The sequence below is a fragment of the Miniopterus schreibersii genome, assembly GCF_964146895.1.
Source record: "Miniopterus schreibersii genome assembly, chromosome: 1".
Classification (NCBI taxonomy): domain Eukaryota; kingdom Metazoa; phylum Chordata; class Mammalia; order Chiroptera; family Miniopteridae; genus Miniopterus; species Miniopterus schreibersii.
The window spans coordinates 163,871,212-163,899,176 of record NC_138101.1 but is presented as its reverse complement, the minus strand read 5'-3'; the positions used below and the strand labels follow the sequence as shown (position 1 = coordinate 163,899,176).

Genomic DNA, 27,965 nt, shown 5'->3' with positions numbered 1-27,965 from the left:
CTGTTTTGTTTGTTCATTTATTTTGTTTTTTAGATTCCACATATAAGTGAAATCATACAGTATTTGTCTTTCTCTGTCTGACTCATTTCACTTATCATAATTCCCATAATTTATTTTTTTCTTAAAAAGAAAATTTGAAACTGTAAAAACAATCAGCAGTAATAAAGACATTTTAATAATAAAAACTTGCTTAGAAATCAAAGAAACCTGGTCCCTACCCCTAGATTCGAAACCCCTCCTAATGAAGGAGTTTCTGTCTCCACCACCCCTGTGGCCGCCCGTCACATGGGGCCCTGCACATGGCGGGTGCTCAGTACGTATGTTGAGCTGAACCAAACTGCGAAAGGACAAAGCTACCAGGTGCTGTCAGTCCGAAATGTCAGAGCATTGCATGCTATACACAGTGTGCCGATGGGACAAAAATGTCTCGAAACTTCTCCTAAAACAGAGGTGACTCTGAGCATTCAAATCACGCAAATGCTTCTAAAGTGCCCTCCAGACACAGAGCCTGCAATGTGCTCTTGGGCTCAAAGCCACCACCTTCCTCTCTCTGGGGATCACTGGCTTCAACACACTGGGTCTTCACGATACAGGAGTTGCTGAAATGTTCACACACAAAAGCCTCCTGCCATATGTATTGCTGTAAAGTAGATTTTATAACTGTGAAAATTCTCCATTAGAAATAAGCAGATGCCCAATATTTCAATATGATATGACATAGTATAGTATATATTGGAACATATTGTGTCATATCATGTCTTATTTTAAAGTAATCCCAACCATTCACAAACAGAAATAAATTGCTTAGATTTTAAAAGAAGTTTTTACATTTATTCACATGATCTATGTTTCATTAGATTTTTTGTTGGTTTTTATAATTTGTTTTAATTTGGCATTAATATTACAAAAATGTAGAGAACCCTTTACACTCAGAGTGGAGATACAGGCATGACAGCTTGACCCATGATATCATTCCCACATTAGCCAAGTGGTTTGCTTTTCAAGAAAAATAATTATCAGCTAAGATTTCTGAGCACTTACTTGGTGCCCAGCCCTTTAGAAGTAGCATCTGGTTAATTCCTCAGAGAATCCTCTACTCATTATGCTTATTTTACAGAAGAGAAAACTGATGCCAAGATGTTAAGTGACTTGCCAAAGTCAAAACCAGGAGTCAAACCTTTTCCACATTCCTAACCATTACACCATACCACCCTCCTAAAAAAGTGAAATCCATTAATTCAGGCTGAAAGTGATAAATGCCAGCCTGCATGTTACAGCAAAACAAATGATGACCAGGTGCTGCTTTGGGCAGTGTTGGCTGCCTCAGAAACATTGACCCTAGGACGGTGGTCAGTCCCCGATGAGCAGAGTCCCTGAGGAGCAGAGGCAGGAGGGTGTAATTAAGCTTTGTTCAAATAGCCGGCACTGAGCAGTGGAGCAGAGCCAGGAATTCTGGGCTTGCCATTCGCATTGCCCAAATCAATGTCCTGCCCAAGGACGGCTCCCCAGCCCAGGGAATTATGCACGTGTAACAAGGCCCTCCTTCTATTGTCTTTTGGACAATCATCTGGAGAATCAGAAACTGGCAGACACTGGCTCCTTGGGTAACTGTGACCTTGTCCCCAACTTCCCAGGGTGCCAGACCTACATGGACATCGTCATTGTCCTGGATGGCTCCAACAGCATCTACCCCTGGGTGGAGGTTCAACACTTCCTCATCAACATCCTGAAGAAGTTTTACATCGGCCCTGGGCAGATCCAGGTGAGTGTCTCTGGGACTCTCCTCCTCTGAACAGGGTAGATGCTGCCTTGGGGTGCAAGGAGAGAGTCTGTGTATGAGCCAAAAAAGTGCAGGTGAAAGGGCCAGCACCAGGGCCCTGCAGCCCAGGACCCCCTTCTCTGCTGGGCTCGTCAAGGGAGAGTTTAGGGGAGACTTCACTTCTAAGGTCAAACACTGAGATAGTCACCACCTATTAGGAAAGAGTTTGACCCACTACAGAGTGAGAAGGAAGGTGGCAAATGTTGAGTAGCACGCAGACCTTGCTGAGCGAGGCACAGGGGAAAGTTAGACACATTGATCTTAGAGAAAAGGCTGGGAAGGAGGCCATCGCTACCAGCACACACTGAAACACTGCCTGGCTAAAGGGAGGAGATTTAGTCTGTATTGTTTTGGCAGTGAGTTGATTAGTCGTATTGTTTCTGCAGGCCAAACGAAGACTAATGGATAGAAAGTCCAAGGTGGCATATTTCAGATCCATGTAAAAAAATCATTTTGTAATGATTAGAGCTGTTAAAAAGGGAGTGGGCTTTCTTATGAAGTAATGAGTTCCCCAGCACTGGAAGATCGTCCTGTATCGTGGGTGAAAGTCCAGCATCAGAAATGTACTTGTATGGAATAAACTCTGGGCCCACCCAACAGTAACATTTTATAATCTAATTCTACTGTAGCTCTTTAAGGCTTTTTATTTTGAAGTTACTAATATTGTCAATATTTTATCAACCTTAGGGATAAAAGGACCTTTCCTCTTCCAAGTTTTAAGGAACCTTAGTTGCAGAGTTGGGCGAACAGTGCCATGGCCTCCACCTATGCTACTCCTAATATTTGAGGTTCCAGTTCTATGCTCAACTTTCGTCTTTTTAAGCAAGAAACTTAACCTGTTGGACTTTTCTTTACACCACAGTCTCCTCTTGCAATATGCACCTCCCACTGTCTCACCAAGCCATCTGTTTAGTCCCACACTTTTCCGAACCAGCCTCCCCTCAGTTTGGGAAGGTCCTAGCACTCCTTACTCTTGAACAGTCACAGACAGAAAGATGACTCCAGGGAACCTCACCACCAAATGTCTAAGATTCGGGGGTCAAGATGTTCCAATGCCTTCTCCTCTCTCTTGAAGGTTGGAGTTGTTCAGTATGGAGAAGACGCGGTACATGAGTTTCACCTCAATGACTACAGGTCTGTAAGAGACGTGGTGGAAGCTGCCAGCCACATTGAACAGAGAGGAGGAACAGAGACCCGGACGGCATTTGGCATAGAATTTGCTCGGTAAAAAGAAAGAAAAAGAAAGCTTTTAAATTGTTTTAAATCTCAGATACCATTTTAGTTATATATTGCTGTGTAACAAACCCCCACATAATTTAGTACCTTGAGATAATTTATTAATCCCTCAAAGCTCTGGGGATTGGCTGGGCTCAGCCTGTTAGTTCTCTCTTGGATTCTTCTCATGTGAAGCCTGGTGTCAGCTGGGGCTGTTGTCATCTGAAGGTTCAGCTGGACTGGATGTCCAAAATGGCACAGTAGTGTGACTAGCAGCTGATGCTGGCTGTTTGTGGGAACCCAGCTGGGGCTGAAGACCTGAGCACCCACACATGACCATAAGACTTGGCTTTCTCATGATATGGAGGCTGGGCTCTGAGAGGCAGCATCTCAAGGGAGAGTTTTCCAAGAGATCCACGCAGGAACTCTGAGAATGCCCATGACCTCGCTGCAGAAGTCCCAGAGTATAGCTTTGATTGAGCAAGTCACTAAAGCCAGCCCAGAGTTGAGGGGAGAGGATTTGATTCTGCCTCCTGAGGGAGGAAGGGCAAGGCCACCGTGCAGAAGAGCATTTGGGGTGGAAATTGTTGCAGCCAACTTTGGAAAATCTGCTCCGCCACCGTGACCCCGTAAAAAGTGTGTAGGGTCTATGAGGGCAGAATCTTCCTGTGGAGTGTTTGTCATCAGTGGAGTGTGGGGAGCATAGCTAAGCCAAACACCTGAGACTGCAGAGTAATGAGGCTACTTCCTTAAAAATCACGCCAGCACTCACTGGTCACAAACTGAATGCTGTCTCTGTCGTCGTCCACACAGACAACCATGTCTTTATTCCAGTGATGTCACCATCACTCAGAGCATTGTGCTCACCCACCACTGAAATCAGTGAGTGATTTTAAAGGCAAATCCCCAAGATCGTTTGAGCTGAGGCCTAAATTCCTAAGATGACTATATCCAAGGCGTTTCGATTTTAAATTGTAAACTTCACACCTGGGAATATGAGTTCTGTTATGTTCGTTGAAACCACGGTCCCAGTTCCTTACAATCCCACCTCGCATAGGGTTAGTCAGTGTGTTTCCCAGAATTCCTCAGTCAGAGCTATATAGTAGTAACATGACTTCATGCGGTCAAAAGATTTTTTTCCTAACCTCACATCCCTTTATGATTAAGTTACTGCTCCACTAACATATTTCTGTTTGCTGCTAAACCTTGCTCGAGCTTTCTCCCTAAATGAGCATCCCTCTGTGTAAAAGTGCCTCTTACTCATTCTCATGAGGAACAGGCCATTTTGCTGTTCTGTCATCATTGGGATGAGCCCCTGCAACCCCAGCAGGCTCTTGTGAAGTGTCTGGGGTAACAGAGGAAGCCTATGCCTGTGGAGCTATCCTTCCTCCCTGTGAAGCTAACTGCCTCACACAGGGAGGGAGCCCGCTGTTCTGATCTCATTTCGAAGCCCACCGACCTCAGGGCAACTGGAAGTGTGACTCGCCAGGTAGTTTGAATAGTTTAGGACTCATTCGACTGCTGGGGTGTGCAATCTGCACTTCAAGTACGTGTGAAATCTAATCTTCCCAGCCTACCAAGTTTGGGTCCCAAATTATAGCCAGTGCCTCTGAAGAGAAAAGGTTTTCTCTCCTTACTCATTTATTCATATTACATTTTTGCTGTGCACCTACTAAAGTACAAAGATCCCAGCCATGGACTTGAGGAGTTACAGAGATAGTAACCTGTGGCCTCTGGACCCATAGGGGAGCTCTGAAAAGTGTCACCCTAACTCGATGAGGATGAGAGAGGGAGGGATCCAAGGAAGGGGCTGGGAGGACTGCCAAGACAGGTGGCACTTGACCTGTCCTAGGAGGACTGCAGGATTCCATCAGGGAGAGGGGGGGAGAAGACGTTCCACAGAAGACAGTATGCCCTGACAAGGACAGAGGAGAGGGAAAGTCGAGGAATGAGGAACATTTACATTTCAAGCCATGCTCTGACCACAGCTTGGGGCTCATGGCGGGGGGGGGGGGGGGGGGGGGGGGGGGGGGTGAGCCATGCAGCTGTGAAGATGGCTTGGAGCCAAATTATGAGGGTAATGATGTTGTAACTAAAACAAGGGTGACTGGCTACTGAAAGTCCCTGAGGCCCAGAGTGTTATCATGACATGTGCCTATGAAGGTCAATCTGGCAGCCATGGGAGGGGGCACAGGGACAAAATTATAAGATTCCACTTTAGTTCACATAACACTTTTCACTGAGCATCTACTATGGGCCTCATACTCTTTTAGGCACTAGGGATAGATCAGTGAACAAAACAGACAAACATCCTGCCTATGTGGAGCAGACATTCTAGAGGCTAGGCAGATAATACATAAGAAAACAAATAACAATAACAGCAATGGAGGAAAATAGAGCATGGTAAAGGCAGTCAAGCAAGCTGGAGAGGGCAGGCATTTAATCAGCATTACGAGAGTCCTCGGGGAAGGCTTCCCTAAGAGCTGACATTCTAGGGAAGACCCGAAGGAGGTGAGGAAGTTGGCCAAGCAGTACCTGGGGGGAGCATTTCAGGAGAAGGGGCAGCTTGGACAAAGGCACTGAGACAGGAACATGCCTGGTGTTCCAGGGTCACCGAAGAGCACAGTGTAGATAGAGAGGAAGGAGTAGAAAGAAGGGCTCAGAGGGGTAATGGGACCAGATCATAAAGGCTATGGTGGGCCAGTGTCAAGACCTGGGAGAAATGGGAGCCACTGCAGGTTTGAGCAGGAAGGAGACATGATGTGACCTACTTTTCCACGGGGTCGCTCTGGCTTCCAGGTTCACGGAAACTGTTGTGAGTATAAAGCTCTCACTGCTCTCCAGGAACTTATCATCTGATTTACAAAGGAACAAAGCCAAGCCTTTTGCACAATGCAGAATCAGAATTTTAAATCTGATGATTCATGCCCATATTTACCCTATTACAAATTCACACAGATATTCACACCATTCCACTATACAGAAACACGATCCTGAAATTGTCCTTGGCTTTTTCCCTGCTATATATTTTTGCATGGAGTTTTGTTTCTGAGCCTGGCCCTCTAATGATGTCATGGAACCATCTAGAATCTCCTTTGAGGAACTAGCAGAGTTCTCCCTCCAATGGGTAGAACTTAAGCCCAAAATCTGCCCTAGTCATGTCGAGTGTGCCTCTGCCCCCCTTTAGTCCACAGCTCATACTAAAATGAGAGGGTTTTTTTAAGTCAGCAAATCCAGGATATCACAGAGTTGCTAGAGAATGGCAGATGGCCAGTTTCTCTTAACTGGTAGCTTGAAGATGCTCTGAACTAATTTATTCAGTTTTGTGAATTTCTCAACATCTAAATCAGCTCAATTTTCTGTGTAACAAGAGATATCTCTGGTAACCAAAGCCTGAGGGCCTGGAGACCGGCTTTCACCTAGCATTGTGAATCTTAAACCTGGGGGTCAGACCCACAAGAAATCACTATAGAGGCTAAGGGTAACTTTATTTTTAGATCATTATTGGCAAATTCTACCTGCTGGGCCAGGCTCTTGGGCCAGACAGTGTCTGCCCTTCTCAGAGCCTCACAGTCTAAAAGAGGGTTGGCCACAGAGGCAGCAAGAGTCAGTCATGGTTCAGGAGCCAGGTTTCCATGCTTCATAGACGGGTTTCCAGGTGCAAGAGTCTTTCCGCAGCATCAAGGGTCAGTGTGCCAGCCCCACCCCCACCCGTCCCCTGGCTGGATCGCCCAACAGGCAGACCAAGTGCCTGCTCCCAGCACTGAAAACAAAATAAAAAGTGAGGAGGAGGAATATTTGTCGTAGAATTCGATATTTAATAGTTCCCAAAATAAAATCAAAGTTGTCCTCATGGGAGAAATGAGAACTTTGTCAGGCTTCATTACACGGATTTTATGGATTAGTGGTATTGGGGTGTTAAATTGCTCTGACATGGCACCTTTGCAGGACTTAGGGAAGTCGTTCTCAATGCTGGTGTTCATTAGATGAAAAAGACTGGTGCTCAGGCCCCACCCAGAGATTAGTTTCAAGAGCCTGGGTAGGGCTTCAGCATCACAATTTTTTTTAAACTCCCCAGGTGATTCTAATGTGCAGCTGGGTTTTTGAACTGCCAACTTGGGGCCTCTAAAACTCTCCATCTGAGCCTGGACTCCCTTCCCAGGCTCACCCCTTCCCCTCTGCTTGCCCAAAACAGCATGGTCAGGACCCCAGAGCAGCTTTTTAAAGTCACTTTTTAAAGACAAGCAGATACAGGTCCATTTCAGTGGTCTGGGTATCTCAACCATGTTTCTTCTGGGTTGCTGGAGATAAGGAGAGGGGTGGGGGTTGGTCCTGGTCTCTATGGCTGCCCTTGTTGGGGAACACCAGGGGCTGCTCCATTCCCATGTCCCTCTTGTGACCCCCAACCCAGCCCCCCAACCATGCTTGGGTTTCAGCTCAGAAGCTTTCCAGAAGGGTGGAAGGAAAGGGGCCAAGAAGGTAATGATTGTCATCACGGATGGGGAATCTCACGACAGCCCAGACCTGGAGAAGGTGATCCAGGAAAGCGAGAAGGACAACGTGACCAGATACGCTGTGGCTGTGAGTCCTGCCCCACCTGTCCTGCCCCCTGCTCCTGCTTACAGGCTGCCAGCTAGCTTATAAAGGCTTCACCACCAAACCCCTGGGGACCCCCAGGGGGCATTTTCTGGGCAGTGAACAAGCCATTCATGCCCTCAGATGGGCCTCTCCTTGCTTCATCTTCTAAAGAGCAAGTTGAGCCCCGGCAGGGTGTCTCAGTGGTTGGACTGTCGTCCTGTGCATCAGAAAGGTTGCAGTTCCATTCCCAGTCAGGGCACATGCCTGGGTTGTGGGTTTGACCCCCAGTCAGGGAGTGTACAGCAGGCAGTCGACCAATGTTTCTCTCTCACGCCAATATTTCTCCACCCCTCTCTCTTCCTCTTTCTCTTCCTTCCTCTCTCTCTAAAATCAATAAAAGCATGTCCTCAGGTGAGAATTTTAAAAATAATAATAATATAAATAAAGAGCAAGTTGAGAATCTTCCTTCTGCACTGCCTAAGCCTATCCACAATAGTCCTGGGGTTTCTTTTCCCCATTTCTAGGGAGGTTCTGAAACCTCAGAAAACCAGAAACTGTCCAGCTTCCCAACCCCCTGGACCCTATCTTAGAACAGGGCCATCTCTGGTCCCTACTAGATAGTCTGTTTCAAAATGCAAATGGGACTTTGAGGACTACTCATGGCTATGGAAGCAGTGGCTCCAGCTGGGGCTGGGGCCCAAGGCCAGGGGCCCCTGTGTGTGCGGGAAGTCTGTGCTATGTCCTCGTTTGTCGCCCTGCCTTGTTCCCTGGCAGGTCCTGGGCTACTACAACCGCAGGGGGATCAATCCAGAAACTTTTCTAAATGAAATCAAATACATCGCCAGCGACCCGGATGACAAGCACTTCTTCAACGTGACCGACGAGGCCGCCCTAAAGGACATCGTCGATGCCCTGGGGGACAGGATCTTCAGCTTGGAAGGTGAGCAGTTCATATAGAGAGGGGTCCATATTCCTGGGGTCACATCAGGTGAAGACTCCAGAGTGAAATCCAACCCCACAGAGTGAAATGGTCCCCTCTTCAGGGTAAATGCCAGCGCCTGACATTGTGCTGGACAGGAGGCCGTGCACTGTACGAACAGCCCAGGGAGGTGGTTTTGCTGATCGCCTGCCTCCTCTTTCACAACTGAGGAAACTGAAGCTCAGAGGAGCTGAGGGACTTGCCAAAGCACGCACAGCTTGAGAAGGAGCTGGGGTTTGAATGAGAGTCGCCAGATTCAGCAAATATAAAATACAGTATCTGTGGCAGACTTACACTAAAAAACAATTCGTTGTTTGTCTGAAATTCAATATCTGAGCGTCCTGTATTTTCTCTGGCAGCCCTAGTTTGAACCCAGCGGGACTGACTCAGAGCCTAAAATACGAATCCCCGCCTCCCACTCCACCCCAGCACTTTCTGCAGGGCTCCTTCAGATGGCCTCTCCCTACGACTTACACTCCGCTTGTCACTGGCCATATATTGCGACAGAGGGCCCTCTCCACACGGGGCTTTGCCGTGTGGGAGGATTGTCAAGAGGTAGAAGGCCTGAGCGATCTGCAGAGCACTGGAAATGACGAGCTACAGACACGAAAAGACACAAAAAACAGTCCTCATCAGTGAGGATAAATACAAAGCATGAACCTGAGTTTTGACACTCACACTAGAGCTTAAACATTCAAATCCGTGTATTTCTCTTCAAAATGGTCACCTTGGGTGACAAGAACATTGGCTCCAATGACAAGTTTGGAAGAGCTCTCTGGGGGAGGGCAGCACACGTGAGGTCTTTTGTGCAAATCTGTGGTGGTGACATCTCCCTCCGGATGGTCTAGTTGATGTCCCGGAGTCACCCAGAAGTAGCTGGAACCAAACATGGTGAATGAGAGGAATGAACCAAGTAGGAAATTTCATTTCTTGCCCCAAAATCTTTCTCTCCATGCACGTCTCTTGATCTTTCCCCGATTTTGACAGGATTATGGTAGACATGCCCTGTGATATAAGTTGTCCCAAGCCCTTTCCAGCAGGGAGTGGGCCACTAATAATAAACCTGCATGTCCCCCTGGAAGGTGCTCAGTGCCTCCCTTGCAAAGCGCCTGCCACTGGGGCAGACAAGGCCAGGTTTGGACTCAGGGACACCCCCCCCCCCCGCCCCGCTCACCTCCCTGGAGGTGCTCCCTGGGAAGCTGGTGCTGTGGGTTAAGCTGCAGGTGTGTGTGGCACTAAGTCACCAGGTATGGAACTGACCTCCTTCTGTCGTTCTCTTAGGCACCAATAAGAATGAAACCTCCTTTGGGCTGGAGATGTCACAGACGGGCTTCTCGTCTCACGTGGTGGAGGTACGAACCTGTCAGAGCCACCCTCCCACACACTCGGTGCTCTCGTTCCTCATCCACCTTTCCTGGGCTGTCTCTATCACCCTTTCTCTGTCTCCCTGCCTCCCATTTGCTGTGGCTGGAAGAGGGACGTCAAGGTCTTCATCTTACAGTAAGTTGTCTCACCCTCCCTGCGCAGAGTGCTGATGGGGACATTTCCTTCAGGACCAATGGTCCCATCTAGTCCACAGAGCCTTGTGTAGAAACTAGGCCAACACAGCAAAGCCGACTGCACGTGCTCTAATAGCTCCTGCATGCGACCGAGGAGGCCTGTGCATGCAGGGGTGCAGCCCTGCAATGACGTTAGGAGGGTGTTCAGATGTGTCTGATGTGCTCCGGCAGGTGGCCTACATGGGCCCCCTCTTGGTGCGAACTCGGCGTCAGATTACAGAGATCCCAGGTGGGCACATGGTGTCACAAGCAGCATGTCGTGTCTGGGGCTCTGCATGGCCATCACTTGCCCTCCGTATACTTCACCTGGTTCTGATTCACGAGCTAGAGCTGAAACCTTACACCATCGCCAGAGGCAGAGTCAACATTGGTGAAAATGCTTTATAAACTGTTTGGGTATAAGCCCTGCCCAGGAGTACCCCGTGCAGGGAGGGCCATGTGGGCAAAGCCTGGATGTGTCCGTGTCAGCACGTGCCCTTGTGGGCGTGCTTTGCACAGACAGGTGTCCAGGTGCATGCACATGTCCCGCCCAACTCCTCTATGAAATGGATAGGGCGGGATGCCTTGTTCCCACCTTCCAGCTTAAGAAACCAAGTCACAGAATGGCTGAGTGACCTGCTGAAGTGCTCTGTGTGAGAGAAATATTCATCTCAGTCTCTCCCCCACACCAAACAGCTGCTCTGTGAGAGAGTATGGAATCTGAGGGCTCTGAGTCGGAAATGTCACATCGGAGAGGAAGGGGACATACGCACAACATGTAGCAGGCAGATGGGAGGAAACTCACCTCACGCTCAGCTTTTCCTGAGCAACATGTGAACAATGCCACCCCCACTGGAATACAGCAAGATGTGCGTGTCACGGCCCACAATCCTGACAGTCAGTTATGCACAGAGCACTTTACATTTTTCCAGGAATTCCACATTTTTGCATCCCATTCATGCTCAGAAACAGTCCTGCCAAGTTGGCAGGTGATAATAGTTGTCCCGTTTTAGGTGGTCCCATCAGCAAATCTTTCCAGTTCTCCCTTCGTGCTGGGTCCTGTGCGGGATCCCATGAGGTACAGACGCCAGAGCCCTGACCTCAGGAGCTCGCAGTACGCAGTACAAGGGTAAGGAGCCGGCATGAGGAGACACTAGAGCATTCGCCAAACAGGTCAGGCGGCAAGTCATGTGCTAGTCAGGACTAGCCCCATTCTCCTAACTCTGGGGTCAGGGCTGATTAGAAAATTGAACAAGAAATCCAATTTAATTAAATCCAACAAGCATTTATCAAATTCAACTAAGGTACCAGAAGGAACCAGAATTTCCTCTTACCACCAGGAGTCAGTCAACTTTTAAACAATCCAGAGCAGCCATCCTCATCTTTGAGAGCAGGATAAAAGCAACTATAGATTTCTCCTAGGTAAAAATGTACAACTTCAGGAGGCCCCCATCCATGGAGCCCTTGTGAAGACCCCTGCTCACTGGGGGAACCACAGGTATACATCTAATGCTAATCAAGACAGCATGTGATCAGGGTCTCAGAGAAGGAAAGGCCCAGGCAGGGGGAGGAGCCATCACAGAAGGATCTGGGGAGGGGCTGGCACTTGGGCAGGCCCCTGAGGACAAGGATTGCTGCAGCCATAGTGGCAGTGAGAGAAGAGAGGAAGCTGGTGTGCACAACGCTGGGGAAATCTGAGCACACGTGGGGGCCAGCCCTGATGCTGGGGACAGTGAGAGAGAGGGAATGTCCCTTGTCTCCTTCGTTCATTCTACAATCATTCCTTGAGCATCTCCCTATGTGTCAGGATCTGTACCAAGAACTGGGGACATATAAATAAAGATTAAGGTAATATTTCAGCTGAGAGCAGCTCTAAGTCTAATTGGGGAGAAAGATTCTTAAATAAGTTCAGTCTCCTGCTTCCCATACTATGATCTGTATACACCCAGAAATTGGGGAACCTTAAGAAAAGGGAAGTTAACATGAACTTCAGGTATTTGGGGACACTTGACTTCTGAAAATGGCCTACGCAGCTCAGTGTGTGGAGCAAGGTGAGTCCTTGAGGACCTTCAGGTTCCCCAGCTGCAGTGGGGAGACCAGAAGCTCAGAGCCCCAGCTTGTTATTGAGGTCAAGGTCATGCATTGCCCCGTGCAGCTTCTTCTACATGCTCACTTCTTCTGTTGCCCAGTGGAGAGACCAGGGTAGTTCTCCCCATTCTGTAGATACAGACCCCAGTTCTTCTACTGGCCCAAGTTTTGTTTTCAAGTGACAAGTATCTGGAATTTTTTATGTGTTAGGACTTTAAAAGAGAAGATGATTACTTCAGAATCTAAAACTCCTTAATACTTAAAAAAACAAAAAAACAAACTTCCAAATCCAAAGGAATGGTGCATTGATGGTGGGCTGTCTGGTGCTGTGACCAGCCACTGGGTTACACTTTTAGAGCACAGAAATTTTTCAGTGCCAGCCAGTGATGCCATCATAATTGGCCACAGCCAGCGTGTCCCTGTGAGGCCAGCTCTGCAGCTCTCAGGGTCAGTCAGATCTCTCTGGGGATCCGGGGCAGTTGGGCCCAGCCTTTTAGCTTTACCCAGAGCAGGTCCTGAGCTCAAGTGAGTTCATCTGCTGGGCGAGCCCCCAGGCTTCATCTCCCCCAGAAGTGCTTCACCCTGACAGCCTCAGACAGCTACTTCCTGCAGCTGTGCTGAAGGAGCCTTTAGCTGCCCAGAGCCTGTTTAGTTACGTCAGAAGAATGGTCCTAGTTCTGGGAGAGCGGCCCAGTAGAATGTTCTCAAGTGGCAGAGGAAAAGCCCAGCAGCTCATCACCTGGTCTGCTGCCACCTGTCAACAAGGAAACCAACCTTTGAGTTAAGAAGGGTCGAGGCAACAAAAAGAAGGAGGCCCCAGAGCCCAGGATAGGAAAGGAAACCCCAGGACATCACCTGGCCACTGGAAGAGCTCAAGGCTCCAGACCACAGAAATTGCATTTTTTTGAGGTCATTTTTCCTGTAACCTACACATGATGATCTGACACCCTCCTGCCTCTGCAGCTTGTGCCCTTCCCACCTGGGTTGTAGACTGGATAGCTAAAGTTATTGGCTGATGGCTGAAGATCAGAGCCGCTGGGGGAAACTGAGAGAGCTGGAGCCAACCCAGGAAGCTCTAGTCTGGATTTGAAAAAAGGGAAAAGAGAATATCCTGGAAATTACCATCAGGAAGACCGTTCTAGAACAGGCCCTAGCAGGGTTTGCTCAGTGGTTAGAGCATCAGCCCTTGGACCGAAGGGTCCTGAGTTCATTTCCGGCCAAGGGCACGTACCTCAGCTGCAGGCTCAATCCCTGGCCGGGGTCAGGGCACATGCGGGAGGCAACTAGTCAACGTGTCTCTCTCACAGTGATGTTTCTCTTTCTCTCTCTCTCTCTCTCTCTCTCTCTCTCTGAAAAACAATGGAAAAAATATCCTTGGGTGAGAATTAAAAAAAAATTCTAGAACAGATATTTAAGCCAATGCTTTCATTAGCTTTTGGAAATACATGTGAAGGTCACTAATAGCTGGAATAGCTTCTATTATTGCTGGCTGTCTGCTAAGGTGGTGAACTCCCTGTCAAGCTGGGTAATCAAGAAGAAGCTACCAGAAAGCTTGCAGAAGGGATCCATACCTCCGAAGGGGGCATAGACTCTATGAGTCTATAATCTCCATGGGCTACAAGGGGAAGGTGTGGAGAAAGGAAGAGGGCTATAAATAATTGATGCCCTTTGGTGATGGATGGAGTCTCTGGACCTCCTCCTACACAAGAACTCAGAGGAGGAATTTTACATTAAACATCCCACACTGCAGTCCATAAATCCCCCTCAACACCAAAAGTTTACAGAAGGAAACAGTTTTATTAGGGTGAGTCTGTCTACAAAAACTTTGGTGACTCACCCCAAGATAAAAAGAAATCATTGTTCCTGTAACCTACACTTGATGATCTGACACTCGCCTGCCTCTGCAGCCTGTGCCCTCCCCACCCTGGGTTGTGGGCTGGGTAGCTAAAGTTATTGGCTGTATCTAATGTTCTTAGCTGTTGAAGCCTTAAAGCTGTTATCTTTCCTAAGACTTTTGCATTTGAACTAGTTTTGCAAATCTGATTCAATCCAAAGTGAAAGAAACTAATCCATAATGGTGAAATGACCCAGAGGCTGTGAACCCCCCTGAGCCCCCATATGCCTAAACAATGGGGAAGACTCTTCCACCTGCCAGTCAGGACTGCCCATTGGGGCTGTCTGTGGGCCCCTCCCGTCAGGCCAGGACATGGTAGCCAAGGTCTTCTGGCAGCTTATTCCAGATTGTTTACAAGGTGACTCTTGGTGGCAGGAATCATGTCTGATTCACTAAGGTCCTCGTAAACCCAGCCGTATGTCCTTGGGCTGTGCCCAGCACCCCACTCCTGGGCCTCATTCCTGGAAACTCTGAGCAGAGGCACCAACCCTCTGATCCTGAATGAACAAGTGCACTGTGGCCCTTGACCTCCACAGCCCCTCCTCACCGCCCTGGCCACCAGCGTCCAGCAGCACACGGGTGAGGGGCTCCTCTCCACAGAAAGGTTGAGGACCGGTTTCTGGGTCTTTCTTGCCCAATCCTATCAAAACGTCCTGGCACTCACCCTTCCTCAGGCTCCACTCTGAGCTTGTTGAAAACAAGTCTCATGCCAGAATCCAAGCAACTAGTTAAAGCATAATCCATCCTCTTAATGATATATTTGCCTTAGAAGGGACTTTTGAGAATAGAGTCCTGCCCCCTCTAGAATCACTCTGACGGTGGACACACAGGCACTAGGGAGCCATGGAGAGCCTGGGGGAGGAGAATAGCATTCCGTGCCCTCTGGGTGGTCTCCCTGCACGCCAGCGCCCAAGACCACCAGTGACCACCTCCACCTGCCTCCACAGCCCTGCCTCTCCAATGCCAGGAAGAATTGCTGGCATCTAGTATCCTGATTCCATTACTGCCTGGCTATGCAGCCTCAGACAAATCATTTAACCTCTCTGAACCTTATTCTTGGAATAGATGTCTGAAAAATATTTGTAGAATTGAATCTTGAGGCTTGGAACTGAAGTGTGCATTTTGAGACTTATGTAATAATCGACCAAGTAAGGTTTTCTTAAAATCCTTTCTAACTCCACTATGCACCCACTCCCTCCCTCTGTTGGTCCCCCCTCCTGCGGGCCCCAAAATAGGCTGTCCTTGCCTCCACAAAAGCACTGCTCACAAGCTGACGTGAAGACACATCTGTAGCACCAACTTGACTGTGACATCTGATTCTTTGACTCCTGCCTCCCGGAAGTGCTTTATGGATGAATTAATGAATGACAAGAGCTACTATGTACCAAGTCCTTATTAGCTGCCAAGCACCTGCTAAGAATTAAAAATGCTAATTCTTACAACAAAATAGCTGAGGATCCTGAGGCTCAGAGAAAGAAACTTGCCGAAGGTTACGCAGCTAGAAGCTTTGGAGGTGGAACTGGAAGTCAGGAACGTCTGTGTCCAGAACTCATGCTCTAACCACTCGGCCAGGAATTCTCAACCTCAGCTCTATTGCCGATCCGGGCTGGGTACTTCTGTGCTGTGAGGCTGTCCTGTGCACTGTAAGTGTTCAGCAGCACCCCTGCCTCTACCCACCAGGTGCCACAGCAACCCCAACACCGCCCTCAGTTGTGACAACCAAAACTCTTTCTAGGCATTGCCAAATGCTGCCTGGGGGCGAAGCAAACACCAATTGGAAACCACTGCCCTAGATTATACTGTTCCCAGGGCTGGGGATGTGGCTCAACCCTGGCTGGGGAGATGGACTGTCTGGAGCACGGAGCTTGCGAAGATATAGTCACAAGCCCAGGGAGCATCCAGCTCGTCTGGGGAGGCAAGACTGCTGCAGAGGCCAACTCCGAGGGCAGGTAAGAGCTGAGCTGGCAGATCTGACAGTGGGCACTATGCTCAGGCTGGTACGAGTGCAGGTCATCCTCAGGGAGGGCACAGACTTGGCCTCCAATCTTCTGAGGGCCGCCAAGTCTGCATCCTCATTTTTATACAGAGTGCCGGCGAAGTCAGCTTGTGCAAAGGGTCCATCTGTGCAAGGCCACCCAGGCACAGCCTAGTAATATCTGGTGGGAGCCCTAGCGGCTCCATAGGAAAGGAGGTCATAAATCGGGGCAGGTGCCAGGCCTGGAGCGTGGGACTCAGCTCTTCCCCGGAATGCCCTGCTGTTTGTTTCCCAGCCAGGCCTGCATGCCTGGCTTCCTCTGTCAAGACTTTGGTCCCATGCTTCCAGAATTTTTTCAGACTCCAGGTGTCTGGGCTCCCCCAGCTGGGAAAAGATTGTGACATAATGAAGTCGCTGTGGTAGCCTTCGCTTATGCTCTCGGCCAGCCCTCTCCTCACAGTGCACACTGTCCTCGGTGGGGCTCTCCCAGCCCCCAACTGACCCCTCTCAGGAAAGGGCCTCCAACTGGGAGCACAGCCTGCAGCTATTACCAGGGTAAAATGGCATAAGTAAGAGCCTGTGAGCCACCACCCGGCCAGTGCTGCCAAATCCAGGAGCCCGGTGGAATCCCCCAGCCCACATGTGGCAATTCAGCATCCGGTCCCCCAGCAGAATCCCAGGCACCTGGGTTGAGCCAGCCCTTCTCAGTGCATTACAGAGGCTTCCAGTCATCTGCAGCCAAAAATTCATCTTCAAAGTTTCCTCTGTGAAGCCAAAAAACCTGGTCTGTAGTTGCAGACTTGAACTTAGCAGGCAGAGAGAGGGAGGAAGGGAAGAGAGAGGTGAAGCCCAAACGCTGCACTCCTCCCAGAGCGGAACTCAGATGGAAAACTGGACGCAGGACCAGAGGCTTCAGGGAAGCAGATGGGTATTTTCACTTTTCCTCAACCCACCACCCTGATCCCAGTCTTGCCTCTGACTTGTTGTGTGACCTTAGCAAATCCCTTTCCCTCTCTGAAGCTCATTTGTCAAGTGCAGATAATGAAATCTGTCCTTCTGGCCTCATGCAAATGGGTGACTGGATGAGAAAGTGTTCAGAAAAGAACAGAGCACACTCAAGTTTAGGAGTGCTGGCAGTGACTGTGGGCAGAGTCCTTGAGGCCCCGGCCCTGATCCTGGCTCCAGCAGATCATCGGATTCTCCCAGGCTGAGGCTCGAACAGAGTAGGAAGAAGAAAGCTAATCAGAAAGGATGACATTAAACACAACCAAACAAACACATCAGACTCTCCCCAGACCAGCTTATTTATTGTCATGAAAACACTGAACAATCAGTTCTACCTCTAGGATATTGGGATTTTGAACCCTTTGATAAGATCAACTTTATTCTCTGAAGTGACACCTTGGAAATGAGGAAAAAAAGCTCTGCTTAAGGTTCACGATCTTGCCCCCTCCTCCGCCACCAGTGACACTACTGCAGGGAGCCCTTGTCTATGTTTAGTTGGCTTTGATTGTCCCAAGGCCAGAATCACATTTTTCTATTGGCACCATTGCTTTGGGGATAAGAGGAGACTGAGCGCCTTGGGCCCCAAGTGCTGAGGAAGCCTCAAATCCAGACAATCAGCCGGACTTAGGGAGGCTCAGTGGGAGGAAGGTGACACCACTAGTGCTTTAACAGCCCAAAGCTGGGATGCAATCTGCTTCCCATCCTTCAGCCCCTAATCACCAGCATAACCCAGGAAGGCAGCCCCTCTCTGCTTCCACCACCCTTCTCGTCCCTCATTGCCCCTGCTCACTTCTCTTCCTCTTCTAAGTGCTTGCTGTCTGTCTTCCTATACCCCTGATTCTGTGGATTGTTTAAGGAGGTGGGATGGTGGTGGAGAGGGTGCAAGGGCAGCCCAGAATGTGAGTGGACCCCATCCTTGGTTAAGGACCCTGGACTCAATAATATGGAGACTTCACCTCCAAGAGCCAGCACCTCCTGTCTTCCTGCCCCAAAATTGCAACATTCACTTACAACTAATGACAAGCTCTGTCCTCGGAGTGTTGGTTGCCATGAGTGTGGCCTTGGCTCATCTGTCCGGCCTCATCTTGAACCACTCTGCTCTCTCCCACTCAGTGTTCCAGACCCATCAAACAGCTTTCAGTTCCTTGAAACCAATAGCTCTGAACTCTCTCCAGCCTCGGGGCCTTTGCACAAGTTGTCCCCACCCCCTCCAGGTGTCTGGGCAGGCATCACTTACTCAAAAACGCTTTTGCTGACCCCCTTCTCAATCGAAATAAAACCCCACTGTGGCATTTATTACATCCCTCATCACATTTATCACAGTTTGCAACCATTATATTTATTCATGTATTCATTTAGGATCTTTGAGCTCAATAAGGTTTCTGGCACAAAGTAAACGCTCTGAATTTTTACTTAAAAAATGAAGCAATAGGATTTACACACAGGGAAGCAACTCACACACTACAGAGGAATGTGGAGGGGGGCCAAGTGCAGGGGCACAGCTGGAAGGAGCATCAGAAGGAAGGAAGAGTGACAAGAAACTTCCTGGAGGGGTTCTGAAGCCCAAAGAGTGCTGGAGGTTTGGTCATGGATTTGGAGTTTCTTTCTAGAACATTCCTTCTCTCCTAAGATCCAATCCTTGAGATGAGCTTGACCCATTTTGCTCTAAGGATGGGCTGGGGCAAGAAGGTCCTTGCATCACTCAAAAGCCAAGGATTCTGGCTACAGTAAGATTGGGCTGTTAAATAGTGGAGGCGGGAGAAGGTGCCCAGGGTGGCTGGCAGATGCTTCATGGCGCAGGACCCGGTGTAGCTGCCCAGAGAGGGGAACCTGGGGAGATAAGAGCTGATGTGTGTCCCCTCCCCATTGCCAGGACGGGATTCTGCTGGGAGCCGTTGGTGCCTATGACTGGAACGGAGCTGTGCTGAAGGAGACCAGTGGCGGGAAGGTCATTCCTCTCCGAGAGTCCTACCTGCAGGAGTTCCCCGAGGAGCTCAAGAACCACGGCGCATACCTGGGTGAGAGCCGGAGCGAGGGCTGCTGATGGGCAGTGGGCAAGGAGGGGACCCAGGGGAGCCAGAACACACCCACACACGACACTACCCAACAAGTAAGTAGGCAGAATAACTGACGGGCCATACACCTGTACCTGAAATGTGCTCTAGTGGATGCTTCTAGACGCTCCTCCTCCTCCCAGAAGACCCTGGTGTGTAGAGCCACAGTGAAGGCCAACTGTCTGGCCTTAATGGCAGTAGCCACCTTGGCTAGGATCCTGAGAGAGTGCCTTCTTTTCCCCTCCTCCCCCCCTCCCTCTGTGGCTCATCCAGTGAGGGCAGTGTCTGGGATCTCCAGAAGATTCCTCCCTACATGCCCCAAGGGAGAGGGGGCTTGGGGGAGGGAGACTGGGAGGCCAGGCTCTCCGCCTCCACGCTGAGGAAGCTATATGGCCTCTGGCACAGGTCCTCTTGTCAGGCCTTCGGGGAGGCTCGTTCAGCTTTCAGGGTGGCCCCGCCTGCCGGCCAAAGAACCAAATGGGAACCAAAGCCCTGACCAGCAGACTGATGGAAACAGGAAATTCTCAATGCTGCTTGGAGCTTTAAGAATCAGCCACGCCTGCCTCCAGCACATTCAGCCCCCAGGCCCCTCCTACCACCACCATCCTTTCACGGAAGCCCAAAGACCCAGGGCCAGTTGAAAACATTCCCAGTGGTGCCACTGAGGGCTCAGCTCAGAAGAAATCTCTGCTCCACACAAGGCTAATCCTGCCCTACCCTCACATGGGTATTTCTGGTTGTGCTAAATACACAGCCATGTTAGCTACCCCATAAAACGCCCTGGCCTTTACTGACCTTTGAAGCCTCATTTTCCAGAACACACCAAGAGTCAAAAAATTTGTGTCTGGAACCAGAGTAGACACCCTACTGCTCCCACGCTCCTGGCCACGGAATTGTCTGTACATCCTGTAGGCACTCTGGAACCAACTAGTAGGACCCCAGAGACAGTATTACACACGCACATGCGCACATGCACACATGGCAGAAGGAGACATCCATTCCCCAGAAACAGCCCAGAAACTGCCAACGGGCCTGACACCCATCTGAAAACTGGGATCCAGTATTCAAGATCATCTGGCAGAAAGTGGAACTCTCAGCTTTGCACACCTGCTGGAGCCCCACTCTCAGGAGAGTTGCTTGAAGGTGCTATACTCTCACCTTCTGGATGCTGGGTGGGCAACTCGAGAATCAGGGATCAGGCAACACCCTCCTGAGAACACAAATTGGCACCTTTCCAAAGAGCCCTGGGCTTCCGTTTCTCTCTCTTTTGCATGACATATGTGTGGCCTGAGAGGATTCCAGGAGCTCTCTCCTTTGAGTCGCAAAGCTTCGGACTGCAAGAATCCCTGAGATCCTTACACCTACACAGACAACACTAGTTTTCATGAGCCCCTTAGCAGGGGTTTATGGTAATGAAGAGGACACTTTTGGTCCCAGAGAGACAATTAGTGGGGATCAAAAACCAAGCCTGCCTAATATAAAATGAACTGTGGCCAGGGTTCACCCTTCTCCCTCCTCCTGCAGGTGAAGGAAGGGGCTGCACATTCCAGGTCAGCTACGCCTTTAGTGGCCCCACCTGGCTTCCTTTATTTCCTCCAGCGGGGTGGGATTGACTGCCCTGCATTATGGCATTTGCCCGGCCTGCCCTGAATGCACTCCCTGCACTGGCCTGTCCGCCACACAGCTGAGCCAATCATGGGGCCCTGGCAAGGCCTGCCCAGCATGTGGGGCCCAGGACCAGCCTGTTTCCTTCTGTGGCAGGGTACACAGTCACATCAGTCGTGTCCTCCAGGCAGGGCCGGGTATACGTGGCTGGAGCCCCCCGGTTCAACCACACAGGCAAAGCCATCCTGTTCACCATGCACAACAACCGGAGTCTCACCATCCACCAGGCCCTGCGGGGTGAGCAGGTAACAAAAAGGGAGTTTGGGGGGTGGACAGAGGGGGCTGGACAAATGGGAAAGGCTGGGCTGGAGGGGTCTCTGGAGCTCATCTCTTCCCTCTCAGTAGGATAGTACCCAGACCCACAAACATCCTTCCTGGTTGGGGGACATACATCTCCTTCACACCAGCCTTGAATCTGGACTGTCCCATCCCCAGAAAGCCAGGTCCTGGTCCTGCTGCAGCAGGAGAAGCTGGGGAATTTGCTTGCCTCCCTTTCATGGACCACTGCCCCTGATGGCCAGCTTCTTCCTGGTCATATCTAGAGTTCAGGGCTAGAGGCAGCATCTAGACTGTGGCTTCCCAGCCTGGGCTGCCAGGGTCCCTAGGTGCCCTGAGGGGTGGTCATGTTCTTCAGGCCACCTTCATGCTGCCAGGAGTAGGAGGAGTTGTGCATCCACCCACTCGAGGCCCCATGGGTTCGTCAAGACGCCAACTTCTCTCATTTTCCTGGAATGTTAACAATGCTGAATGACACGGCAGCCAACACCGCTGCCCGCCTGGGATGTGGTGGCAACCAGACCGTGCTGCTGAGAGCCTCGTGTTGGATGATCACAAATACAAATGGGAAGCTGTGAGAAGAGTCATTGGTGGTGAAAAGATCAGAAAATAGGGTTCTGATCCAGGTCATTTCAATAGCTGAGGAAGACTGTGGTCCTGAGAAGCAACATAGCTTTTCCATGGTCATTGAGTGGGTTCACGGCTGGGTCAAGTTCAGAATCCAAGACTCTTGGTAGGGTTCTCTGCATTGTGCCACCTCCTGACCTCCAACAACCCCAAAGTCAGGCCTTGGCCCCCCTGATTGGCAGCATCCAGCATCCATGGCTCCCTGGGCCTAGGCTGGGCCCTCCCTGTCCAGGTCCTTACTCTCATTCTCAGCTCACCCTCAGCTCTACAGAGCCTGGGAACAGCCCTGTCTCCTGTATTTTCTACTGCCCTTGGCCTGTCACCATGAGGACAATCTCCTCACTGGGCCTCCAGCAATAGGAGCCATCATCCCACCATTCCTCTTACAATCTCAAGGGCTCTGCCCCCCAGCCCCTGCCCTCCCCACCCACATTTTCCCCAGGGCCGGCTCTTTTGGGAACCCAAGGCTAGACCTTGAGAGCTGGAGGGAACTTGCTGATGAATTTATGACATTTTTACTGCCCAGTCCCACCTCCAACATCCCAAGGAGAAACCGCAGTGCTGAAGGCAGCTAAATTAAGTGAATTCTAAACGGCCATGACCCACATAGCTGAGGCCACATATTTAGACAGATGTCTCCCTCCCTCCTTCCTTATTTTTTCTCTGTCTGCCTTTTAATTACTTTAGGCAAGCACATCTCTTCCCTCCCCTGCCCGTGTTTTCCTCTCTTCTGTATTTTTATCTTCCTCCTCAGTTAAGAGCTGTTCATGCTTTAGGATAGATTTTCTCTGAAAGCACCCTAAGCCAGGAGATGCCTGGGGGAGAGAAAGTCATGGGCTCAGGTGTCAGACAGACCCGAGTTCCAGCCCAGGTTGGCCATGACCAGCCTTCTGACCTTGAGCCAGCAGCAACTCAAACTCTCAGCTTCAGTTCTTTTCCTGTAAGATGATCTCTCTTTAGGAAGCATGAGGCTCACATGTGCTAGTCCAAGGCTGTAAAGTATATCACACAGGGCCTGTCCCGGGGAAAGGCTCCTTCCCTTTCCTGGGTGACCCACTGACTCAATAAACATTTACTGAGTGCCTCCTGTGTGCCAGGCATGGCTCCCAGGCCTGGAGGGAACTCAGCAGGCACAGTGCCCACCCTCAGGAGGCACCTGTGGAGGGAGCAGCTGCTGGTAGGAGGAGGAGAGGCCAGGGGAGCATCCAGAAGGGGCACCCACTGTGGGGAGTGGAGTGGGAAGGGCAGAGATGCTTCTAACAGGAAGTGACCTGAGGGATGGTAGACACTCACGGGGAGGGAGGAGAGGAGAAGAGTGCGGGCAAGAAAATAGTGTGTGCAGAGGGAAGCCTGGAACCCAGCCAGGGCCTGGGGCTTTTGGAGAAGAGAAATCACTGGATGCAGCAGGAGGGGTTATGGGAGCCAGACGTGGGAACTGCAGGCTTGGGGGGTAGGGAGGGAAGCATGTCCAGCAGGGTCACACTGGAGAGTCTGGACTTTTTCCCAAAAGCAAGGAAGCAACATGGTCAGGGACTAGAGGCCACTCTGGTTGCCCGTGGGGGTGGGCTGGAGGAGCTGGCCTGGAGGCAGGGAGGCACTTTGGATGGTACCTGACCTGGAGAAGAAGCAGCAGAGGAGGGAAATAGATGGATTTGGGCCATGTTTGGCAAACAAGTTGGCACTTGCTGGGAGACTGCAGGTGGGAGAGGGTAAAGGGTGGAGCCAGGGAGGACCCTGACTGAGTGGGTGGACAGCACCCTCACTGAGGTGGGGAACTTGGCACCCAGTGTGGGAGAGGAACACAGTGAATGCTCAAATGCTGAAAAGAGATTGTAATTCACCACATACGGTGCTAATCCCAGAGTTATTTGTGACATTAAAAATGGGAACAACCTAAATGTTCAACAACAGAGGACTGATTAAGCTCATTTGGCACATGCATCATTTTAAATATTATAGAATCACCAATGATTGTGTAGTAGAAAAAAATTAATAAATGCTCATGATCCATCAGTATGTAAACTATATATATATAGTATGGAAAAAATAAAAACATATACACACACACAGAAACAAGGCGCACCCTCTAGAGAAAACAGACCAGAAGAAAATACACGAAAACGTTCATAGTAGTTGGATGTTTGAACAATGGGCGACTTTTATTTTCTTCTTTATACCTTTTTTTATTTTGCTTATTTTTGCCATTATAATGTTTCAATTACAAACATAACAAATGGCAATTGATAAAATTGAACAATGGAAAGAAGAGTGGGGGTGGAGATGGATAACAAGGGATAAAGAGTAGAAGGAAGAACAAACTGACAGGGCAAGTCAACTCCACGGGCGGGGCAGGAGAGAGGAGTGAGAAGGGGAGGATCTTCTCCTCTGCTCACCCAAAATTCCGAGTCAAAGGCCATCCTTGGGCCCAGCAGCACTGCCTCTCCCCTCCCTGTGCCGCAGATAGGCTCTTATTACGGGAGTGAGATCACCTCGGTGGACATCGACGACGACGGTGTGACCGATGTCCTGCTGGTGGGCGCACCCATGTTCTTCAGCGAGGGCCGAGAGCGAGGCAGGGTGTACGTCTACAACCTGAGACAGGTACTGCTGGGTGGGGGCTGGCAGCCTCCCAGGGCCACCTGGCCCCTGCCTTCGCTCTGGTATCCACGAGGGAAACTGGGTCACGAGAGAGGCCAGCACCCGCCTGCTGTGCCAGGCCAGAGAGGCCAGGAAGCTCCTCTGTGGTTGGGCTTCTGTAGCCAGAGAGGGGGTGCTGCAGGCCAGAGGGGATCATGACCCCGAGGCCCTTGCCTAGTGCCCCTGATCAGGTCTTTTTCTGCCCCTGGTTTTCCAGAACCAGTTTGTTTTTAACGGGACACTGAAGGATTCCCAGAGTTACCAGAACGCCCGATTCGGGTCCTCCATCGTCTCAGTGCGCGACCTCAATCAGGATTCCTACAACGACGTGGTGGTGGGGGCCCCTCTGGAGGACAACCACCAAGGGGCCGTCTACATCTTCCACGGCTTCCAAGGCAGCCTCCAGAAGACGCCAAAGCAGGTAGCGCCAATGCATGGAGCCGGGACCTAGAGTCCTAATGGCTCCTGCTCAGTCATTGGTTCAGGATGGTCTTCTGTGTCCTCACTAGGAAGGAATTCCAGTCTCCTAGCTCTGCTTGCCTTGTGTCAGGATTGTGAAATGGGTACATTTTGCTTTGGGAATTTCCACATCACCCCTGTGGGCACCCTCTCCCTGTTTGACTTTATCTCCACGACAACAAAGTCCCAGGGACCCGATCCTCAGCCCCTCCCCATGTGTTCGTGCCCTTGCCCACAGTGAACAATTCCTACCTGGGCTCGCTCTTCTCCAGAAATGCTTCATGCTGAACACCTTGCTCACCTCAAAAGGGACCCATTAGGGGCCCATCCTTCAGGGTCATTATCTTTGCTTAATATGTCACTAGTAAGATAGTCTAATATACCACGATTAGAGATACTAATGGGTACCTGCCAGGTAACATGTATTTACACTTAATGGGGAACTCTTCAGGCACAATACTTTCAGGAGTCTGAAAGTATGACTTAATGGAAGGAATTTCAGGTGCAAGCACAGACCAGGAGAGGAGATAGCTTTGGGCTGGAGAAGCATCCTGATGGTTTCAAACAGGCTCCCGCCAGGGTTCCCATTTGTATTTACCCTGTAGGGTGGCCCTGCCCCGCCCTGTTCTAACAGTGTCCAGTCCCAGCTTTTTCTTCTCGCTCCCTAGAGAATCGCCGCCTCAGAGCTGGCTCCTGGCCTCCAGTATTTTGGCTGCAGCCTCCACGGGCAACTGGACCTCAACGAGGATGGGCTTGTGGACCTGGCGGTGGGCGCCCTTGGCAACGCTGTGATTTTGTGGTTGGTTCCTTTGCTTTTCTTGACTCTTGGCTCTCCTGAGAGTCACAATGGATACAGGGTTTAAAAGATATGTCCCTTGTCTTTAATCACTGTCAGCCAAACTCACCCTGCTCTTACCCCATCATGATTACAAATCTCCTTTGCATGGAATGACTAAGCTATTTTGAAGTCCCAATCCCTCTTCTCAATGCAGTTCTAAGATTTTCGAGCATTTAGTGTCAAAAAGGCCCTCTTAGAGTTTATCCAAAAGTTCTGGCTACTTAGGCATTTCTTCATCTTCAGCCTTTAAAGCTACTTAAAGGCACAGATCTCCATTCTCCGCTAGTGTGAAAGAATGTACATCTACTACAGAGACTGCTTTCCTCCAAAGCCCCTCGGGTGAACTTCTGGTCTCCTTTTCCAGGGCCTCATTTCTGCACCAACACTAGATATTTGTCATCTGTCTACACACAGGGTCTCTCTCTAGCAATAGTCTATTGCTTTTTTAAAAAAAGAGGGGGAGCCCGGCTGCGCGTGGCTCAGCAGTTGAGCATCAACCTAGGATCCAGGAGATTGGGGTTCGATTCCCGGTCAGGGCACATGCCCGGGTTGGGGCTAGGCAGCCAATCAATGACTCTCTCATCATTGATGTTTCTATCTCTCTCTCTTCCCCTTCCTTTCCTCTCTCTGAAATCAATAAAGATATGTTTTTAAAATAATAAATAAATACATAAATAAATAATAAAAAGGGGGGGGAGCTTTCTGAAAGCCCATATATTTTACCATGAGATGTGTTCTCTACTTTTTGAACCAAAAAAAAATTTTTTTAATTTGAACATTTTTTCATATATGTTGATGGGATATTTTTCATCATAAATATAATAACTTAGAGAAAATTTGTAAAGTAAAGAAATCTCTCAAGAGTCTCATCACCTTAACGTTACCACTATTAACATTTTGGCCTATCTCTTTTCAGCTTTTTCCCTCCTACATATAATGTGCTATAAATGCGATCACATTTTTTCATACAACGTATAAAAGGCATTAAACAGGGCTGCACTGTGACTTCACAGGGAGAAGATATGCTCGTGGGCCTCAAGAATATTAAATCTTGTCTTAGCCTTGGTTTTCTAGAAAACAGCTAAAGCCTATGTGCTAATGCTTTTAGGGGGGGAGGGCTTCAGTCCCAGAAGCAGACCTGAGGGCGAAAGGAAACAAGCAGGAGGTTGCTGAACCAGCCCCAGCTGGCAGCCTGTGGTTGGCACAGCTCCTTGCTCACTGTCTCCCCGGAGGGGGAATACAACCTCTGCTTCCTGCAACAGCCCATCAAGGGGAGGGAGGGGTGCAGGGTAACCGCGGGCTCCTCATGTCCCCCACTTGCCGTGGCCCACACTCCCAGGTGGTGCCCCTGGCCCTCTCAGCAGCAGAGGGAGCAGGGTCTCTGTGGGTACTGCTGTGTACTGGCGCATGGCCTGGCTCTCTTTGCAGGTCTGCTCCAAACGTGGGGGCTCTTAGGTCTTTGGTGGTGGCAGCTTGGGTGGTAAAGCTATTAACTATGTTGGTTCCAGTCAGGAAGTAAGACAGGTGACCAAGACGCAGGGTGAGGTGTAGACGTGGCCTAGCGGGTCCTTAGGGTAACACATAAACTAAGTCGTTTACAGGAAGCCAAATAGGCTTGAGCATACACACCAGCAGAACCGGTCCCGCAGCAAGGACTGGATCAAGTTCTGGCTTCTGAGATCTCCAGGGAGGGGCTGCCTGAGTAGTGATGAACTTGTGGGTGGAGCAAATTAGGGAGACTTTATGGTCCAATCTCATGGATCTCACATGGGACTGACTGCCCATTAGGATTACCTGGGGAGCTTTTAAAATTCTCACTGCCTAGGCTTTGCCCAACCACAATAGTTTTTAAAGACTCCCCAGGTGTTTATCTCCAATGAGTAGGTGAGTTTGAGCACCACTGATATAAGCTATTATGTTTACTCTGCACATTCTACACTGTCTCACTTACCTACACTGATTCTTACAATTCCCATGGGAGAGGTCAGGTGACCTGCCCAGGGTCCTGGGAGAAACCAGCAGAGCCAAGACTCAAATCCACCCTTTTCACTCCAGAGCAAGAGAAGGAAGCACCTCCCCCCTTATGCTAAAGAGCAGACCTTAACACTGAAACTCTGAACATCTAAATCACACCACCCTTATTTCTTTTTATATGAATGTATGGTTTAGAAAGGCAATACATGTCTTTCCCTGAATAGGTTTGACTTAGACCAATAGAAGAGTAAGTTTGCCTTTCCTTGGCTGCCTGGATGGGTAGTGTCGGGGGGATGGGTGTGGAATCTCTAGTACAGGGAGCGGTTCCCTCCTGTGGCTGCACA

The 27,965-nt window shown here is 49.9% G+C and overlaps 1 protein-coding gene across 3 annotated transcripts in view; it reads left to right on the top strand.

Annotated features, from left to right (window-relative positions):
* The window catches only part of ITGA11 (integrin subunit alpha 11), a 117,437-nt gene that overhangs the window by 63,858 nt on the left and 25,614 nt on the right, over window positions 1–27,965 (top strand). For all 3 annotated transcript variants that reach the window (XM_081124049.1, XM_081124048.1, XM_081124050.1), the window contains 10 exons: window positions 1,635–1,762; window positions 2,895–3,043; window positions 7,471–7,615; window positions 8,387–8,552; window positions 9,873–9,943; window positions 18,965–19,109; window positions 20,907–21,055; window positions 24,174–24,314; window positions 24,568–24,771; window positions 25,478–25,608. In XM_081124049.1, coding sequence (XP_080980175.1) covers window positions 1,635–1,762; window positions 2,895–3,043; window positions 7,471–7,615; window positions 8,387–8,552; window positions 9,873–9,943; window positions 18,965–19,109; window positions 20,907–21,055; window positions 24,174–24,314; window positions 24,568–24,771; window positions 25,478–25,608 — 1,429 coding nt within the window. The remainder of the gene's footprint in view (window positions 1–1,634; window positions 1,763–2,894; window positions 3,044–7,470; window positions 7,616–8,386; window positions 8,553–9,872; window positions 9,944–18,964; window positions 19,110–20,906; window positions 21,056–24,173; window positions 24,315–24,567; window positions 24,772–25,477; window positions 25,609–27,965) is intronic.